The sequence below is a fragment of the Brettanomyces bruxellensis genome, chromosome 8 (genome assembly GCF_011074885.1).
Source record: "Brettanomyces bruxellensis chromosome 8, complete sequence".
Lineage (NCBI taxonomy): Eukaryota > Fungi > Ascomycota > Pichiomycetes > Pichiales > Pichiaceae > Brettanomyces > Brettanomyces bruxellensis.
In genome coordinates, this window is record NC_054689.1 from 1,563,725 (window position 1) to 1,579,529 (window position 15,805).

The 15,805-nt window shown below is 38.1% G+C and overlaps 8 protein-coding genes across 8 annotated transcripts; 4 read left to right on the forward strand and 4 right to left on the reverse strand.

Annotated features, from left to right (window-relative positions):
- Positions 1–28: 28 nt before the first annotated feature.
- Positions 29–472, forward strand: BRETT_000885 (uncharacterized protein; the record flags this gene model as incomplete). Its single annotated transcript, XM_041279444.1, has 2 exons — positions 29–116; positions 177–472. 2 exons carry the CDS (start codon positions 29–31, stop codon positions 470–472), a joined length of 384 nt encoding a protein of 127 aa, XP_041137658.1.
- Positions 473–1,341: 869 nt separating this feature from the next.
- On the forward strand, positions 1,342–1,713 carry BRETT_000886 (uncharacterized protein; the record flags this gene model as incomplete). The annotated part of the gene is made up of 1 exon (XM_041279445.1): positions 1,342–1,713. One exon carries the CDS (start codon positions 1,342–1,344, stop codon positions 1,711–1,713), a length of 372 nt encoding a protein of 123 aa, XP_041137659.1.
- Positions 1,714–1,864: 151 nt separating this feature from the next.
- Positions 1,865–2,704, reverse strand: BRETT_000887 (uncharacterized protein; the record flags this gene model as incomplete). The annotated part of the gene is made up of 1 exon (XM_041279446.1): positions 1,865–2,704. One exon carries the CDS (start codon positions 2,702–2,704, stop codon positions 1,865–1,867), a length of 840 nt encoding a protein of 279 aa, XP_041137660.1.
- Positions 2,705–2,776: 72 nt separating this feature from the next.
- LEU4 (2-isopropylmalate synthase (Alpha-isopropylmalate synthase) (Alpha-IPM synthetase)) lies at positions 2,777–3,691 on the reverse strand (the record flags this gene model as incomplete). Its single annotated transcript, XM_041279447.1, has 1 exon — positions 2,777–3,691. The coding sequence occupies one exon, from the start codon at positions 3,689–3,691 to the stop codon at positions 2,777–2,779; it is 915 nt and encodes a 304-aa protein (XP_041137661.1).
- A 532-nt stretch (positions 3,692–4,223) lies between these two features.
- On the reverse strand, positions 4,224–6,020 carry BRETT_000889 (uncharacterized protein; the record flags this gene model as incomplete). Its single annotated transcript, XM_041279448.1, has 1 exon — positions 4,224–6,020. The coding sequence occupies one exon, from the start codon at positions 6,018–6,020 to the stop codon at positions 4,224–4,226; it is 1,797 nt and encodes a 598-aa protein (XP_041137662.1).
- A 585-nt stretch (positions 6,021–6,605) lies between these two features.
- On the reverse strand, positions 6,606–9,080 carry BRETT_000890 (uncharacterized protein; the record flags this gene model as incomplete). The annotated part of the gene is made up of 1 exon (XM_041279449.1): positions 6,606–9,080. The coding sequence occupies one exon, from the start codon at positions 9,078–9,080 to the stop codon at positions 6,606–6,608; it is 2,475 nt and encodes an 824-aa protein (XP_041137663.1).
- Positions 9,081–11,508: 2,428 nt separating this feature from the next.
- Positions 11,509–13,644, forward strand: BRETT_000891 (uncharacterized protein; the record flags this gene model as incomplete). Its single annotated transcript, XM_041279450.1, has 1 exon — positions 11,509–13,644. The coding sequence occupies one exon, from the start codon at positions 11,509–11,511 to the stop codon at positions 13,642–13,644; it is 2,136 nt and encodes a 711-aa protein (XP_041137664.1).
- Positions 13,645–14,884: 1,240 nt separating this feature from the next.
- BRETT_000892 (uncharacterized protein) lies at positions 14,885–15,628 on the forward strand (the record flags this gene model as incomplete). The annotated part of the gene is made up of 1 exon (XM_041279451.1): positions 14,885–15,628. One exon carries the CDS (start codon positions 14,885–14,887, stop codon positions 15,626–15,628), a length of 744 nt encoding a protein of 247 aa, XP_041137665.1.
- Between the last annotated feature and the right edge of the window lie 177 nt (positions 15,629–15,805).

The following is a 15,805-nucleotide window of genomic DNA, read 5'->3' on the forward strand; positions in this document are numbered from 1 at the left end:
CAAATGTTCTGACACCAAGAATACAAACATGGGTAAAAGTACAAAGAACCCAAGTGGGATGAAGGTTGAACCGAAGATTATTTCCGAAAACCCTGACAAGGGTTCTCGTGTGAGTGGTAAGTACTTTTTATCAAAGCTGGACATTACCAAAAAAAGGTATACTAACACATTTACAGGAAAATGGTGGAAATCAGAAAAGAAAGCATTCAGAATCAAATCTCTTGGAGTAAAATCTTCATGGCAAAAAAAGCAGGAACAGAGACTCAAAGATAAGGAGTTCAAAGAGAAGCTGGCTGCTCTCAAAGAGGAGAAGGAAAATAAGCGGAAAGAGCATATTGAGAAAATAAAAGAAAGACGTAAGAAGAAGGAAGAGAAAGAGCGGTACGAATATCTTGCGACGAAGATGCATAAGAAAAAGCTTGATAGGCTTAAAAGAAGGGAGAAACGGAATAAGCTTCTTAGTGAGCGTTGAGCTTTTTCTAGCGTCATGTTTCTCGGCATACAAGTTCTCATAATTGGTAAAAGCAACTGCCAGATTGCACTTTAGGACATTTTTTTTTTCTTTATAAACATACTAAATACTACTAATGGATACAGATAATAGACTCCTAATATTATGTATGTGCTATATGACACTCCTCTTTCAGAAATAGACTAAAAAGCCATGAATCCAGACGAGTTCTTAACAGCATAAATATTCCTCTCACCACCCATGAATCGCGTATTAAATCTATTGGTTCCAGACTGCTGCAGCAAAACGCCACTTTCAATCCAGAGATCAAATCGTACTGTCTATAGGATGGTTACTAAATGAAAGAAGAAAAATAAGCAGTAAAGGCGGTTCGGGTTAGGTGAAATATTTTCAGGAGAGAAATTCCGCACTTATATAGGAAACAGAAGTACGGGGAGAAATGAAAAAAATGAAAAAATGAAAAAAAAAATTTAGATCAAATGAAAGGGTAACGTTTTCAAAGGCTGTGCAAGATTTACAGGGTAGCCAGCATGCAAAATGTTGTGGGCTGGGCAGCACCGTTCCTTGATTAAAGATGAAGGAATTATAATTCTGTGATATTTGCAAACAAGTGATAATTTTAGTTGAAGAATATCTTTATCCCTGTAGATGAAACCTTGATCATGGCTGAATGCAAGATCGAAACTAGACAAAGATTTACCTTCTTGGATATCTTTAGAATCTTTGGTGGTCTGCTTATATTCAGCAGTGTGTTATCATACTGGTTTACAGGTACGGCATCATGGAATTTATTGGAAGGAAAATACACTAACGTTGATTTCTATAAATTTGAATTTTCACGTTTAGTGTTTCCTTCTCATTACGGCACAATGTCATTAAAACAGTTGAGTTTGTATAATGGAACAGATTCATCACTCCCTATATATATTTCAGTCAATGGAACCATATTTGATGTCACCAAAAGCAAACATATATATGGACCAGGGGGAAGATATCATATATTTGCTGGTCATGATTATTCACGTCTTTTCGTCAACGGCTGCTTCAAAAAAAGAGATCAATGGACGTTTGACCTCAGAGGATTGGATCGACAGGTAGTCCAATCAACTTTGGAGAAATGGTCTCAATATTTTACTAGGCACCCAGAATATTGGAGAGTTGGTTGCGTAGATTTCCCATCATTAAAAGAAATAGAGCCACCAGAAATATGTGATGATGGACTCGTCTATCCTGGCTTTTAATATTTCGAATACATTTACATGATGTTACCAATGATAGAATGCATGAATAGTATGAGAGATATATTCAAATAAACTTGGTACATATATGTTGCGAATGACTATATAATATAAATGTGTTAAAACACTGACCTTCCATTAATTTTCAGATTTTCTAAAGATTTGCGCTGGCCTTCTTCTGAGCAAATTTTCTAAGTGCGTGTTCCGACGAAGAAACTTTATTAGCATCCAAAGCTCCAGCCTTGATTAGGCTGTTGACAGCAGAAATAATGGAGTTAACAGAAGCACGTGTGATGGATTCATGCATACCAATACCCCACTTATACTTATCACCGCATGAAATTTTCACATATGTAGCTGCCTTCGTTGTAGAACCCTGACCGACCGAATGCTCTGCATACGATTCAACTTCCATCTTCACACCAAATGCATCAGAAAGTCCATTCAGGAATGAAGAAATAGGGCCGTTACCCTTTCCATGCAGTGCGATTTCCTTTCCATTGAGACGAACAATAGCATTGACGTCTGTCACCTTATCGGACTTCTTATCGAAATTGTAATCCTTCACGTTCAAATCATCTGTAGCACAGTTATCGACATTGTAATGTCTCTGAAGCAAGGAGATGATTTCTTCCGCCTTAAGCTCGCGACCCAGGTGATCGGCATTGTTTTGAACGACACTTGAAAAGTCGATCTGCATTGCCTTTGGTAAGTCTAGACCCAAGTTTCTCTGAACAATCCAGGCTGCTCCTCCCTTACCGGATTGTGAGTTGACTCTTATAACGGCTTCGTAGTTACGGCCAATATCTTTTGGATCCAACGTGAGATAAGGAATTTGCCAAGTCTGGTCCCCATTTTGGCGTCTTTTCTCCTGTGCTGCAAAACCTTTCTTGATTGCATCTTGGTGAGAGCCTGAAAATGCACATGTCACAAGTGATCTCTCCATATGGTGCTCTAGGATGAACTGGTATCTTGTTACAACGCTCGACAACATCAATGATGGACTTCATGTCGGAGAAATCCAAGTTCGGATTCACGCCAGAAGTATAGAGGTTCAGCGCCAAAGTCACCAAATCAACATTTCCTGTTCTTTCACCGTTACCAAATAAAATCCTTCCACACGATCACCACCAGCCAGTAAAGCAAGTTCTGTAGCTGCAACACCACATCCACGATCATTATGACTATGGAGAGATATGACAACATGGTCTCTGTCACCAATATGTCTAGAGAAATACTCGATTTGATCAGCGTAAACATTTGGTGTCGACATTTCAATGGTTGCAGGAAGGTTAAATATGATTGGGTTCTCTTTTGAAGGCTCCCATGCATCCTTGACCGCCTTACATATCTCGACGGCATATTCAGTAGGGGTTGATGAAAAGCACTCAGGTGAAAATTCATATGACCAATGAGTCATGTTTTTCGACGGATCATCCTTAGTAAGGGACCTCACAAACTTTGCTGTCTTCACGGCCATCTTGAGCTGATCCTGACGACTCATTCCAAAAACAACATTTCGGAAAAGATCCGAAGTTGCCATATATGTGTGCACTATTGCCTTCTTTGCATCCTTGAGAGAGTCAATAGTTCTGCGAATCAAGTGTTCTCTGGATTGTACTAGGACCTGAATAGAAACATCATCTGGAGCATGGGTAACTGCATATCTGGTAAAGTCAAAGTCCGTCTGAGAGGCTGAAGGAAAGGCAACTTCGATCTCCTTAAGGCCAATCTCTGTCAGCTTATGGAAATATTCCTTTTTCTGCTCAACTGACATTGGGTCAGGAAGGGATTGGTTACCATCACGAAGATCAGTGGCTAACCAACGAGGCGCCTTATCAAGTTTGTTGTTTGGCCATGTCCTGTCTGGAAGCGATATTCCTTGAAAACGTTTGTATTTGGATGATGGATCCCTTAGCATATTTGCATAGGGGACCCTTTTCACCTGCTTTTGGAATGCCACCGCGGTTCTTCTAAACATCTGTGTATTTGCGCTAAGATTTGAATACTCCTGAAATCTATTATATTAGTACGATGTAGAATAATGAAGGTCGGTAATCGAGCCTGTATTGTGATATAAAGAAAGTAAGAGAAGGAGAAATATTTATCCAATATAAATCAATTGTGGACCCCGCAGTACTTGATGTAATGCCTAACCTCAAAAGTTTCTATGTCTGACTCAACCTGGGTCGAGAAATGAAAAAAAAAATGATTTGGTTGTGTAAATAGTATTAAAAAAATTTTTCAGCCCTTTATGCCATCTATGTCGGGCCGTCAAGCGGACTTGAGTCCCATTGAGTGGGGAAGAATGCCGCTTACCCCCATTGTCCCACTTTCCGGTAGGAAAAAAAAAATCGCAGACCTCCGCTTTCAAGAAGTTCCGCGCCAGGCATTTGTAATTATTAAGGTGCCATACGACAGGCCATCTAATTTTATTCTTACCATGTTTGACCAAAAACCACAAAATTTATTCGACTTTCGAATGTGCCAAAGCTGTAATCTGGAAGTTTTTTCTAATTCACAAGTAAATTCTCTCTGATCGACTCCAGGTCCTCTCTCCTTAGACCCACTTCCTCCTCCAAATATTTCTCGGCTCCTCCATAATGTTCTTTCAAATAATCCAAAGCAGTCAGCATGACTTCATAACGACTTGATAAGAGATTATCAAGGCCTTGCTTTCTCAATGTCCAATTCTGTCGTCCATTTGCGAGCTTCTGGTTCAGAGCAGCCTCGAAGTCTGGACCCTGTTCTTCGAAGCTTGCAACCATTTTTCTCTCTATATCTTTTCTGACACAAGCCAAGCCATATTCGGTTTGCTCATATTCCCTACAAATAATCTGTGCAGGCACACCAAGCAAAGACAATATCAACGCACCAAGGATTCCTGTCCTATCCTTACCTACAGCACAATGAAACAAGAAAGGCTCAGAAGGATGATCTTTGATGTAAGTGAAGATGATTCTCAATGGCTCAGCTGAATGATCCAAAATATGCTTGTATACATCAACAAATGAATAGTAATTGCTCAACAGACGAGAATAAACATTCATTTTGTCAATTAGCATAGGACTTTTATCTCCCAGTAATGGCACGTTAATGTTCTTGATACCTTCAATCTCATCAATCTTTTTCTCACTCCTTTCCTCGGCAAAACGTAGATCAAAGATGACTTTGATTCCAAGTTTCTTCAGCTCCTCTTTACCCTTATCCGTTGCACCAGATAGGTCCGCGCTACGATACATATGATTGTATTTCACATGCTTTCCTTGGATCGAAGATTTGTAGCCTCCAATGTCTCTGAAATTTGCAACTCCTTCAATTCTCTTCCATCTGGGCAAAAACTTATGAATGTTTAAATTTCGTTCGTAGAATCTTCTCCTGGAATCTTGATGACCCAAAAATTTGACTATTATATCTGCAACATCTTGATTATAATCAAGGGAATGAGTCCTCTCATGGTACGGATGCTCACACTTTGCAGCCTCTTCCTTGGAAAAATGTTTGACTGTACGGTATTGATGATTCAAACCGTCCAAGATAACCAATTTGTTTCGTGGTGATAATGCATTAGCATACAATGCGGAGTCAGATAGTGGAATAACATCATCATTCGAACCGTAAATGCACATAGTATCCACCGATGAATTAATATCTTTAATCTTTTCCATGGAACGATGTCCCAAGTTGTTTGTCTCACTCAACGGAATGAAGATCTCTGTGTACTTTCCCCTAATTATTGAAGGTTGCATGTGTCCTCCTTTCTCTTCTAAATCAGGAAACCCTTTCCGAACACCCTGAATATGCTTTTCACCAATAAATCTGCCGGCACAAGCAATCAAGCTAGGAACGTAATGTTGATAGTTGTACTTTAGGGCCCACTCAAACATATCAACTACTCCTCTTGAATGGCCAACAATAGCCTCAACGTGAAATTTAATATTGTGATAACCACCTTGGGTCAAATACTCATAGACCGCTTCAACATCCTGTATATCTTCTTCTACAGTACGGCCTTCGTTTCCATTTAGTGTCGAGTCTCCACAGTTTCTAAAGTCAAATCTTAACGAATACATTCCAAGTTCTTCCGCTAAACTCCTGGACAATTGAACCGCGCAGCAGAAATTTTTGTGCGAGTTGTTACCATGCATTAAGATTGCACACCTTCGAGTAGTTGATGAGATGTCATACCTTTTGTTATCATCTAATAAACGTTTTGGTGTCCTTAGAATGCATGCAAGATGTTTTCCAGAGCCTCGATTAGGAGTGTCGATGAAAAACTGCTCCTCATTAGATTCTAAAGCATAAGGCATGTTTGATATTTCCGAATTCTTAATTCTCTTATTTCTCTAGTGAATCAGAAAAGGTTCTACTGGTACAAAACGATAAAAAGTAAATTTGAAGAGAGAACTGTTGGCATTAACAATTAAGTGTTCTTCAAATAGCGCACAATGTTGATCTTGAAATTAACCGGGTTAGATTAAATTAAAGGGAGGAAAAACCCAAAAAACATGGGGCACCAAAATTCCCATTATTAGTCTTCTTTCTCGTGAGTGCATTTATTGTTCTCCTCTTTTCTATGTTATTCTTCTATTATACGAGTACTTTTTTTTCAACTATGTAGGTATTATTCATCGGCCTTTCCCCTACCGTTTCATAGCACGCAAACACTATATTGTCAAAGTGCCATGTATATGACATGAATACTCCTTTTTCGTTCCTAAAACACTTTAAATTTAAATGTAATCCAACTCACGTAAAATATTTATAATATACAACATCGGTTTTAAGTCACAAAATAGACTGAAAACAATAATAATAGTAATAACGTAATCCAATATATTCTTTGAATGGTCTATTGGATGACCAAAGTTATTGTACAATAATTAAGCAACCAACTAACTGTGATCAGTGGCATCATCTTTGAGACATTGTTCTATCTCATTCAAACTACCGTCAACCTCCTCAAGAGGAACTCTCGATAATCTTGAAACTAATCTTCGGTAACTGTCTATAGTCTTGTTGTTTTTCGAAGTATCAGCGTAAGATAACACCAAGCCATGCACCCTCTTTTTTCGTATTATTTGAAGTTTTGCTAGTTCCAAAAGTAGTTCCAGCGTTTCCTTGTCAAGTAACTTCAAATGAAGAGGTTTTTTATCCTCTGTTCCTTCATCAGCGACTGCTAGATCTTCGCTTTCGGTTTTCTGAACTGTTATTGCAAGATCCTTAGCCTGTGATCTTTCCATAAGACGCTGCAAGTGCTCCACCTTTACCACATGCTCTGCTTTAAGCTTTTTGACCCTTTTTTCCACAGCATTAATATTAATTATATTATCCTGGCTCCTAGTGCGAATATCGTTACCCATCACTTTCTTATATACATCTGATAAATTTTTGTTTATCGTATCGATATCCTGGTCCAATTGAATCAAAAGAACTTTTAGTTCTTTCACGTCACTCTCCTTTTGTTGAACCTCTGCATCAAATGATCCTGCTAACTGTGCAATCTTATCCACTATCTCTTCCGATCGTTGGCTAATCTGCATGGCGGCTTCCGAGTAGTGTGGAGTGGTGAGAATACTTGTTGATGCAGCCATACCTCCCGGTGTATTCAGTTGTGACGGTTGGGTGCTGTTACTGGTAAAAGACGGAGTATTAATGGGTTTGCCGGCCTGAATTACCGATTTTTGATAACCGAAAGAAGGGTTAAAAACGTGCATTCTACCTAAAGAGTCAACTGCTGAATTCATTCCATTCAAACTTTGTAGAGGCTGCGATCCACCATAATTCCCGGTATCAGCTCCCAGCACATTATTGCTATACAGGAAATCACTGACGTATTCGTTTCTGGAATTTGGAATATCAATCCGAGCGTTGTATCCCAACAAGATTCGTATACATTTCTGTGCACCATTATAACTCATGATGTGTAATGCAGTGTTGCCATCACTATCTTGTTGATTGATGAAATTGATGATCCTCTCCATTGGCTGCACAGTTTCGGCAACTTTCGTAAGAAGTATTTCAGTGTAATATCTGGCTGCTGGAATAATACTGTGAAAACTTGTTGAAAGTGCAATATGGTGTAAAATCGTTCTTCCGTGAACATCTGTGTCTAGCAATGAATCCCGCAGTAAGTCGAGAATTTTTGCAAAAGTTCTCCTGTTGTATGAATTTGTGTACATAACCGACCTCATAATCGGAACTTCCCCTTTATTATTCAAAGATCTAGAATTGGTGCCACGATTCATTAATGCTTGACACATCAGCAAATCTCCCATTGCACATGCCCAGTGGAATACCGTGTTCCCATCATTGTCTATCTGCTGATTGAGGTCAATCTCACTGTTGAACTTGTCTTTAATAAATGGTGGTATTGGGGTATTGCTATCATCCTCAGATGAAAGGAAGTATTCCAAAAGCTTCTGGGTATACATTTTTTTATCTTCGTCCCTGTTACTTCCCATGATCACATCATCGATTCCAGATTGAGCCTGTTGCTGCTTTAATAATCGTGAAGAAGGTGAGCGCCTCTGTGCAGCAAGGGCCTTATCGATGTCAGCATCACTCAAAAAGTTCACCTGAGAGGAAGTATCCGAGGGATTTCGAACCTGTTGTATACTTGGAAGACGGTTTGGTCCAGCCGAATTTTCATCTGACTCACTCTCAAGGGAAAATGAATCTGAGTCTGACGGTATTGTCTTGGGAGTCGCGGTTGGCGCTTTAGTATTCATAGAGTGTGTGTTATTGTTTCGTAAAGACTGCCCTGAGGATACAGTACGTGCACCCAAACTACTCTGAGAACGATAAAGACCACTCCGCTTCCTGCTTGGAGCCTTTAGTGTCCTTTTCCGGCCTCTTGTATGTCTGCTATCACTTATTGTACTGTAAGCTCTTTTCACTGTAATTGACGTATCCAACTTTTCTCCTGATCGAAGCGCTTTGGACGCTACTGCTGGCATTGTAGCTGAACGGCGAGCCAATGTTGCTTTTCGAGAATTTTTACTGGATGCATGATGATGCTTTGGTGCCGGAGGTGGATCCCAGTCACTTTTTGAAGAATCAAATTCTAATATCGGCTGCAAATCTGTAAACACACCATATTGTTTGGCTAATTGAACTGCCCTATTCATAGGAACCCATGTTCCCTGGTATTTACCGTATCCACCCTGAACCTTTTCGTGCACTCCTGTTTGGACATCTCTCTCCAAGATTCTTGTTCTCTTTGCTTTCGGAAAGTTGGCAACTTTAAGTATATGTGTTGCATTCACCCAGTCATCATTCTTTCTCCGCATCACAGAACACCTCGGATGAACTAATTCATACACTGGCACACCGGAATACGTCGCAGAGTATAAGTCTTTGTAAAACATTTATTCATTGATGAGCCCTATATGCTAGATAAACGAAATCGTAAATCTCTGTGTTAATAAATAGATGCTTCACTTATTCTTTCCCTTTCTTAATCTTTTTTTTTTCTCTTTTCTTGCTCTCCCTTTCACTTCTAATATAATTCTCTTTTTTTTTTCAATAAAAATATGATTGGTTTATCTTTAAAGATAAAATGATATATGTTTGTGCACTAGTACCGAAAAGAATTGATGTTGAGGTTGTGGTTTGTAAACAAAGGTATGCGTTTCGCTTCCTGCTTCAACACCAAAAAAAAATGAGTACGACAAGCTGAGCAAAAAAAAAAGCACAAAAGCAGAGAAAAGGAGGCATAAATTTGACGCATAAAAGTTTGTGATCGCGAAATATTGAGTGCCAAAATTTACCTCAGTTGTTGAAGATCAACACATGCTTACGTAACTAACTACCCAATCGATTTTAATTACCATGAACAGGAAATTTTTCAAGTAGAAAGTTCAATTTCCTTGTGTGCTAAAGAAACTAATGCGTTCCTTCGTTCTGGTAAGCTGGATAGTGTAGCATTTTCATGATATTTGCGTGACTACAGATAGTGGTACAAACAGCTTAAGAAAATAGATGCAGTATACAGAAGAATATATTTGAGAATTCAATTTTATTTCCTTCCCTACCTTCCTGATAAAATCCCCTCCAAACTAAATACAAAAAGAGTTTGCGGTTCCTTTATCGTTATCTTTAACCGATACTTAAAGCAGGAAATTTTTGTTGATACATTCGGAATTGATCTAACCGCAATTTAAGTGTGTATGTAGTTTCTATATTCCCCATAACCTGAAATTTTTTTTTTTTTCAGTTATAGACAATTGAAGTTCATGCTGGTAGTGTAATATTGACAAAATTCTCCATTTGGAAAAACTTTTTGATTTTTACTGCACATGGAGTTAATACCAAGAAATGTTTCTACGATTATGCCGACAGCTCTACATTCCCATCGTTCGTCAAGGTTTTGTCTACACATATTTCTATACATATAAAATTTAAGCACTGTTACAGGGAATGCTTTATGTCTGGACCTCATAGATGAAACCATTAATCGGTGCGGTCCCTTATCTGCAATTTTAAATAAATAATTCCAAGGACTCAAAGCCTTTCTTTCACTCATCGATTTCTTTATTCAGTATTTTGAATCCTGTAGACATTCATCTGGCACCAATAAAACTTATATACGTATTTAAAAGCACTTTCTTCGTGTTTACTATTATATACTATAATACATCATTTAGTCGTGCTGATTTTGCCATTTGGAGTACAGTCTGCAGTTTCAATACTAGCCATATAATTAAAAAATTAGTTTTAAAATATCTACTCAGCCAAGGGAATGTAGCTGAAATTGTCCCATATCCCCAGATGATGAGCTTCAAAAAAAATGCAATTCCAGAAAATTAAAAAAAGACCTCTCAAATTCTGGTTTGGATGCTGAGTAAACGAATGTCATTCATTAACTAATGTTCAGATAAAGTTGTGCAATGCTGTTGTGGCAAATATTTCTGCATCTGTTCTATATAATCTATGTAAGTTGGTTCACTATCGATTTCTATGTATCCTTGATGAATCCAGTCTAAAAGCCGCCCACCCCTTTAAAGGTACCCCTTTAAAATCATCTCTTGCTTTTCTCAAAAATTAGCGCGTTTTTTTATTTTTTATTTATTTTTTTTTGACTTTTCGCTAAACGCTGAACCTATTGTGCATCTATACATTGCTGTTTGGTGCACGAAATCGCGCTTTTTCGTTTTTCCTCCCAAGAAAATAGCGCTTCCTGGCCTGTAAATTTCAGCGTTGATCTCGATTATTTTCTCAGCTATTGACTGGTATTTGTTTACCCGAAAAAAATAATATAATGGGGATAATAATAATAATAATAAATTACTTACTCCCCGTATACAAAGTGTGTCAGATTTTGGCTTTGATATAATTCCGTTCCTTTAACCTGTCTCCTTTCGTGCGTAAGCAATTGTCAACACGCTCTCATTTGACGATTTTTCCATCTGGTGGAAAGATACTTATGTTCAGTTTTTTTCATCTAATCGAAGAAAAAGTGTTCCTTTACTGTTATCATTCCTGTACTAAAGTCAGTTCTTTCTATTTCCTGTACAACTATTGAGCATATCATCAAACACCTGTTGATCATCATAAGTTTTACATTCCGGTTTGGTATAGGTCGACATTGTTCTTCATTCTTCTCTACTTCTACATACTCCATTCATACATCCTCTTTTGGTCTTCAAGTAAGGTACACCAGTATTTCGCACATACTGGAATTCCCTTAACAGCAGATAGTGCGCGTGTTTCTCACCTGAATTTCCCTAATCTACCACCGATTTATCACAACATTTCAACTTTAAGGTTTTCCTTGATTCCTTTTTATCTATACAAATGCCAAATATGATCTCCGCACAATCTCTTGGTCCATTGGATACACATAATGTATGCACTGCACCATCACCAGAATCGACTCCCATAGGTTCTATTAGATCTACAGTTGATAATTCAGCATCATCTACTGCCTTTTCAAAGCCTCGCCGGCTCGTGTTTCATCCATTGACATTTAATAACGAGATGAAAAACCCAAATTCTAAGTCTGCAACGCCAAGAAGGATTTCTATCTCTGGACCTTTGAGAGTTCAAACAACTAATGAGTATTTACTTTCATCCAAAACACCGACTTTCACGCGTTCGGCTTCAAGTCTTTCATATGGCTCTTCTCGAAAAGTTGTCTCTTCGCCATGTACAGGTTTGGTTTTAAACAATGCCACATTGATTGCCTCCGCACCATCAGCCTGTACGATTTTCAACAGATTGGACAACGAGCTTAGAAAATCATACTCAGAGGTTGATTTCTGTGACGGTTGTAAGGTTACTGTTCCTACCATAGTCAGCAGATGTATCCAGTTTTTGGAATTCCGGGATCCAGTTGAAGGTGTTTTCAGGATAAATGGTTCTATCAGAAAAATAAAGTCCATTGAAACTGCAATTCAGAGGCAGGGTATCGACTCCTTCAGATTCGAAGACTTCACTTTTGAAAATAATGAAACGCCAAATTGTTATGACGTTGCAATGGTTCTCAAGCGTTGGCTGGCCAACCTGGAAAATGGTCTTATTACATCTCAAATCAACGCAAAGTTGAAAAGGGACAGAATGTCGTCCAAAGACGATATGTTTGATGAGGCTGACGAGCCTCGGGAGGAGGAGCAGAATACAAGTCGGGCGACACGCGAGGAGGAAGATACAACGCTGGTTGATCTTAGTACAAACACAGTGCTGATTCGGGACCAGAATTCTTACCGCCCTCATAATACACTCCTTTCAAATACCATTTCAGATAGCCCTAACTCATCTATGGTGAGTAGTGTTACAACTGATTCCGATAGCAACAGCCCGAAGTTCTACGATTTTACGGCAAGAAGATTATCCGAACTTCCAATTGAGAACTTGCACTTATTCTTATACCTATTAAAGTTTTTGAATCGTATGACGGCAGATTCTATTGTTCATATCACTAAAATGACAGCTACGAACCTTGCCAAGATTTTTCAGCTCAGTTTTTTCAAAAGTGACGATTTGCTATCTAAATCTGTTTTTACGAATACAGATTGCATTACTCAAAGTTCCGAGGACTTATTGCAGAGCTATAAAACAAACGAGGAAATCCTTCATAATCTCATTAGCGCATACCCAAATCTCTGCAAAGATTTAATACCAACATTGAGAAAAAGAGAGCATGAAATGGAAGACTTGCTAACTCATCCAGCTGACCCTTTAAGTAAAGTGCCTATAGCTAGGCCTAGTATGGGTCACAGTAAATCATTAATGCTGGACAAGGCATCGAAAAGAAAGTCCATGTTTGGTTATAGGTCCTTCTCCAATATGTTCAATGCCAGCTCCTTTTCTCTGTCTTCATCTAGTCGAAAGTCATCTTGGGGGAGCGACAAAACTCAGGAAGACACAAAAGAATCAGAAATAACTCCAGCAGTTAAGCTGAATTTCAGTATTGCACAAAAGCAACAAAAAGACACTATTGTGATACCGAAGAGGTCCGAGAGAAGAAAGAGTGAGACTAGTATTAGGAACATTTCTGCTCCTGTCAGTAATCCTCTGCTGGAAGAAGATTCTTCAACTGTTGACGATCAGTCAAACATCAGAAGCACTTCATTTTCAAGAAAGGCAAGTGTCCGAGCAAGACGTGGCCACAGAAAAAGACCTCAATCAATGTTCATTGAGAGGAGACTTTCTTCATTGTTTAATCCGGCTGGTTCCAATGAGGACCATCAGGATCAAAATGATTATCCTCATCACCATCATCGTCATCATCATCATCGTCTGAGCGTTCAAAGGTATGATAATGAAGATCAGCCAAAAGCATCTTCTTTTCATCCTCACCGACGTGTTAGTTCATTGGCATCTGATAAAGAGAATCGGTTAATGAATGAAGATGCTACTGATGGATCTCTACGAAAAACCAAAAGCAAGTTTTTTGGGTGGTTCCAAAGACAAGGTCTGAGCCTCTCGTGACTTAATTTATACTTAGCATTAACCTTGGTCCTCATAGCATTTTTTCTTTTTATTCCAGAGAGGTCTCTCAGTTTTGTTTATCTTTATGCTTTTACGTATAGCTATGTGTATGCATTTTTTTTTTCTTTTAATATTCTTGTTTTCACCTATATACAAATGGTAATATATTACTTTGGTTTTAAATAGAACTTTTAAAAATTTTGTTACAGGTAGGTAGAGCTGTTTAATCCTTACGTTAAAGAACTACCGCTGACAAAATTATTTATTTTACTTTAATAGCTGATTGTTCAGAGGTACACTTAGCAACAATTCAAAATAATGTAAATATTTAAGTGTAAGCGAAATAGATAAAAAGGGATCTAAGGCACCATCACATTTGGCCAAAAATTTGTGTCGAAACAATGACGCATGGAAATTGTGATCAAGCCCTGGCGGTTTCGCTTTAACCCTTTCGGGCAAAAGTAAGGAATAATGACCATAATTTTAACTCTTAAATTTTGAATACCCTAAACACATTTCAATTAATGATTGTAGCTTAAAAGAACCTTAATTAGGTATAAAGCAGCATCTATTTGCTGATCAACTTTATATGATTGTCGTTATAAACTTGAAAGCGCAAGAAAAAATCAAATAGATATATTTTTGGAAGCCTTTTTTTTTTGCCAGATATTTCGCATTGTTTCAAATGTTCTATATTCTTCCTTCCATTTGCTGCTAAACACTGCCACACCGGTTTTTTATCTTTTTTCTCTGTTAACCAAAAAGGGAATGAAATGAAGGCCATGCAGTTGGCACCTGCCTTGTTTAAACGCATTGTAAATTGGCGTGTGGAACTTGAAATTGAATGTAAATTTTCTTTCTCTTTATGATAGAGTTTCAGATATGAGGCCGGCTTTATTATTTATGAGAAATATGCCATAGCATAAGATCTAAATAGGAAGTTAAATACACATCGTAGCCATTATCAGATAATTATGTTTTGCTAATAGTTAATAATATTAATATTATGTTCGCATCTTTCATATTGTAAACATGAAATTTATTTGGTACATTGTAGCCAAGTTCTTAAATAGCTATGTTTTCCAACCATAAATATCCATGGATTTGTTCCTTTTATAATTTTATTGATTCATAGGTCACCATGTGTCAGATGATTAGTGTTTTTGTTATGGTTTGTCCTCTTTTTGTGCTCTTCTCAAACAGTCGGCCCCCATCTGGATATATCATTTAACCATTTACAATGGCCGTTTTTTCACCTTCCGAGATTGATCTTCTTCGTGGAACTTGGGATGATGATATAGCAGAAGATACTCCAGGTTGTTCTGTTTTGTTCTCATCTTCGACATTCTGGGTTCAGATATATGAAAAGCTACTTACAGATCATCCAGATTTGGGCAACATTATTCCAAGTGTGGACCATCAAACAGTGGCCTTTGCTTCTCTTGTTTGTACAGCATTAGACAATCTTGAAGATCTAGGTCGAATGGATGAATATCTTATGAGACTTGGACGTGTACACACAAGAGTTGTCAATGTTAAAAAAGGATACCTTGAGGCCATGGGAATTGCCATCATTGATGTGTTGGAGCTTCGAGCCATGCCTGTTCAGCAGATAAAATTATGGTGTAGGTTATATGAATATATTTCAAGTAAGATGTATCAAGGGGGTTTGGACCCTCCTGTTATTTCAGATGAAATGAACAGATCTTCGAATCCAACATTTTTCATGGAAGACTTGAAGAGACCTTCTGACAATGCTTCCGTGTCAGACTCTTCTTCATCTCCAAATTCAAAAACTGTCTTCTCCATAGCTGATGATCAAACGTCAGATGATTCTACAGATGCGTCTTCTATGGTGAGCTTTCAGCTTGATAATAGCTATGCTGAAAATTGTGATTTAATGAAGAAGAGGAAGAGCCACAACTTTATGGAATCGAAAGATCGTGGAAACTTCTTCAAATGGCTACAACGGAGGGTGCAGTAGACACACAAAACAATCGGAATAAAGCTAAATTAGAATCTCGTTTTTTTGTGCACGTTATATGAACAGATCACAATCAATCATTTTAAGATATTAACTCATGGTGTATTGCTAAATACTGCATATATTTGTACCATAAATTGTTCGCCCTTCGGAAGTGCAACATGAAGTATTGTTACA